Source organism: Neopelma chrysocephalum, unplaced genomic scaffold, assembly GCF_003984885.1.
Source record: "Neopelma chrysocephalum unplaced genomic scaffold, ASM398488v2 Primary Assembly neopelma1_92, whole genome shotgun sequence".
Classification (NCBI taxonomy): Eukaryota; Metazoa; Chordata; class Aves; order Passeriformes; family Pipridae; genus Neopelma; species Neopelma chrysocephalum.
Window position 1 is genome coordinate 1,598,230 of NW_020897754.1, and position 2,318 is coordinate 1,600,547.

A 2,318-nucleotide genomic window follows, 5' to 3' on the forward strand; every position below is an offset into this window, starting at 1 on the left:
GTGTGGGTGTGTGGGGCGAATGGGAGTGTGGAGGGGGATGAACGGGGAGGTGTGTGTGGGGTGAATGGGAGTGTGGGTGGGGTTTATGGGAGTCTGTGTGGGGTTTTTGGAGGGATGTGGGGGGGGATGAATGGGGTGTGTGTGGGGTGAATGGGAGGGGGTGTGTGGGATGAATGGAGGGGGTGTGGGGGGAGTGGGGGGGGGGTGGGGGGTGGCAGAGGGGTGAGGAGGACGGAGGAGGAAGATGGGGAATGCGTGTGCAGGGGATGTCGAGGAGAGGGCAGGGACACACACGACCCTCCCCGCGCCGCCCCGCTCTCACCTGCCGGCGGGAGGCGCGGCCGCCGCTGTCCCTCAGGCCGGGCCGTCCCCGCCGGCCGCCGCCATCGCCCCGCCCGTTCCGGCGGCGCTCCCGGGGCGGGGCTGCCATGGCGCGGTCGCCATGTCGTGTGCGGGGCGGCCCTTCAGCAACGACCCGGCACAGAGTTCATGGGCAAACGGGGGCTGGCGGGAGGCCACGGCGGGACGTAACATCCCTGAATGTCACCGCAACACCAAACCCCCAGGGGCGCTCGGATGCCAAGGCTCGAGCCCCTCTGTTTGAGCCCATCGGGTGCTGAAGTGTTCCTCGCCCACGTGGCTGTAGGAATAGCTGCTCTTGTACCGGTACTGTTCAAAGGAAGCGTCCAGATTTTCACCCAGATGGTCATAGTATCATCATGGAACCACAGGGTGGTTTGGGATGGGCAGGGACACCTTCCACCAGGCCAGGTTGCTCCGAGCCCTGTCCAACCCGGCCTTGGACACCTGCAGGGACGGGCCAGCCACAGCTTCTCTGGGCAACCTGTGCCATCGTCAGCATGATCAACAACTATAATTCACAGTGAAATAGTACGAAAAAAGTTACGGCATTAACTCCTGTGCAGAGAAGCCTGATTTACACATTCAGAATTCCTTCCAAGAAGAGATTATGTTGAGACACCTGACGTAAATGTCAGATCACTGACGTTTTGTGGTAGGCCCAATACAAAACAATAAGGTATTACACAATGGACAAATGGACAAATTACTTATTATGGTACCTTTAATCTGTCCCTGTAAGACAAACTGCTCATTAAAAAAAAAATAGATACACGAAGCCAGTGGCTGAAATAAGCAGTTTGCAGTGTGTCGGAGTAGAGCAAATAACTCTGAAACTGTGTATGATCTCTTATTTCCTACGAGCCTTAATTCCCCAAACAATCTGAATAAAATAAATACCCTTTATAATTTGCCAGATCACCCTATGGTAATAGGCTGTTTCGAGGATGCGACTAAAAGGAAAAAGTTAAATTTAATAATTAATATAACTGGAGATATTAAATATTCCCTAGTTCAGCTATGAAAGCAGCTGCAAAATGCAGTGTATCATCCTACGGTCATGTGCAGTGGAAATTTCCTGGCACCACAATACCTCTGGCAGCAGAGGGGAGCAGCCTCCACAGCCTTCTTTCCATCGAGGAGGGAGGGACCTCTGCTGTGACAGTTGGTGGCAAGAAAAGTGCACCTCAATCTTCTCCTTGCTGTCAATCATTATTTTTTTGGTCCCTGCATCCATCATACCTCAGAGGAAAGCTGAGAAAAAAATACCACTTTTTAAATGTATCAAGTGTTTCATTAAAGACTGCTTTTTGGTGTTACTCTTTGAAGTCTGCTGTCTCTCTGAAATGTACATTGACAGTATTAAATTACAGCTAATAACAGACGCTCTAGTTTTTAATATTAAGGCATCTCCACTTTGTAACATTATTGTTAAAACAAGGGAAGTGGGGGGTAATTTGAGAGCAGCTCAGTGATGCTCGTTGTTATTGTATCAGGAAATGCTGTGGCAGCATTGGCGTGTTATCTTTGTGGCAGAAATCACTCCTATGATGACATTTGGGTATTCTATTTTAAGCTTGAGGCGACTTACCAAGTTAAGCAAGGTTACCTGCATGTGCAGAATTAAGCCTGGTTTCGGGAGAGGAACTATTATTGATTTGAAGCTAAGTAAATACAAGAATTGAAATATCCAAACTCGTGAATAGGAGAAAGTCATGGCAAGAAGTGATATTACGGAGGTTAATTTCCCTTTTATTATGTTGTACTTTCGAGGCAATTTTCATCTAACATGTGCAAATGCAAACACAGCACAGTCCTTGGCATGAGCGGGAAGATAAGCTTTGTCATGTTCCTTTCACAGATGAGTAAACCTCGTGTACGGAGCTCGAGAATGAGAGAAAAACATCCACGTGACAAGGAGGATTGCTATGCATAGTGCCGAAGTGGTTTGGATAAGA

At 49.2% G+C, this 2,318-nt stretch overlaps 1 protein-coding gene across 1 annotated transcript in view; it reads right to left on the bottom strand.

Annotated features, from left to right (window-relative positions):
* Positions 1–430, bottom strand: part of TTLL1 (tubulin tyrosine ligase like 1) — an 18,903-nt gene extending 18,473 nt beyond the window's left edge. Inside the window, exon 1 of the mRNA XM_027693559.1 lies at positions 323–430. Coding sequence (XP_027549360.1) covers positions 323–430 — 108 coding nt within the window. The remainder of the gene's footprint in view (positions 1–322) is intronic.
* Positions 431–2,318: the final 1,888 nt, after the last annotated feature.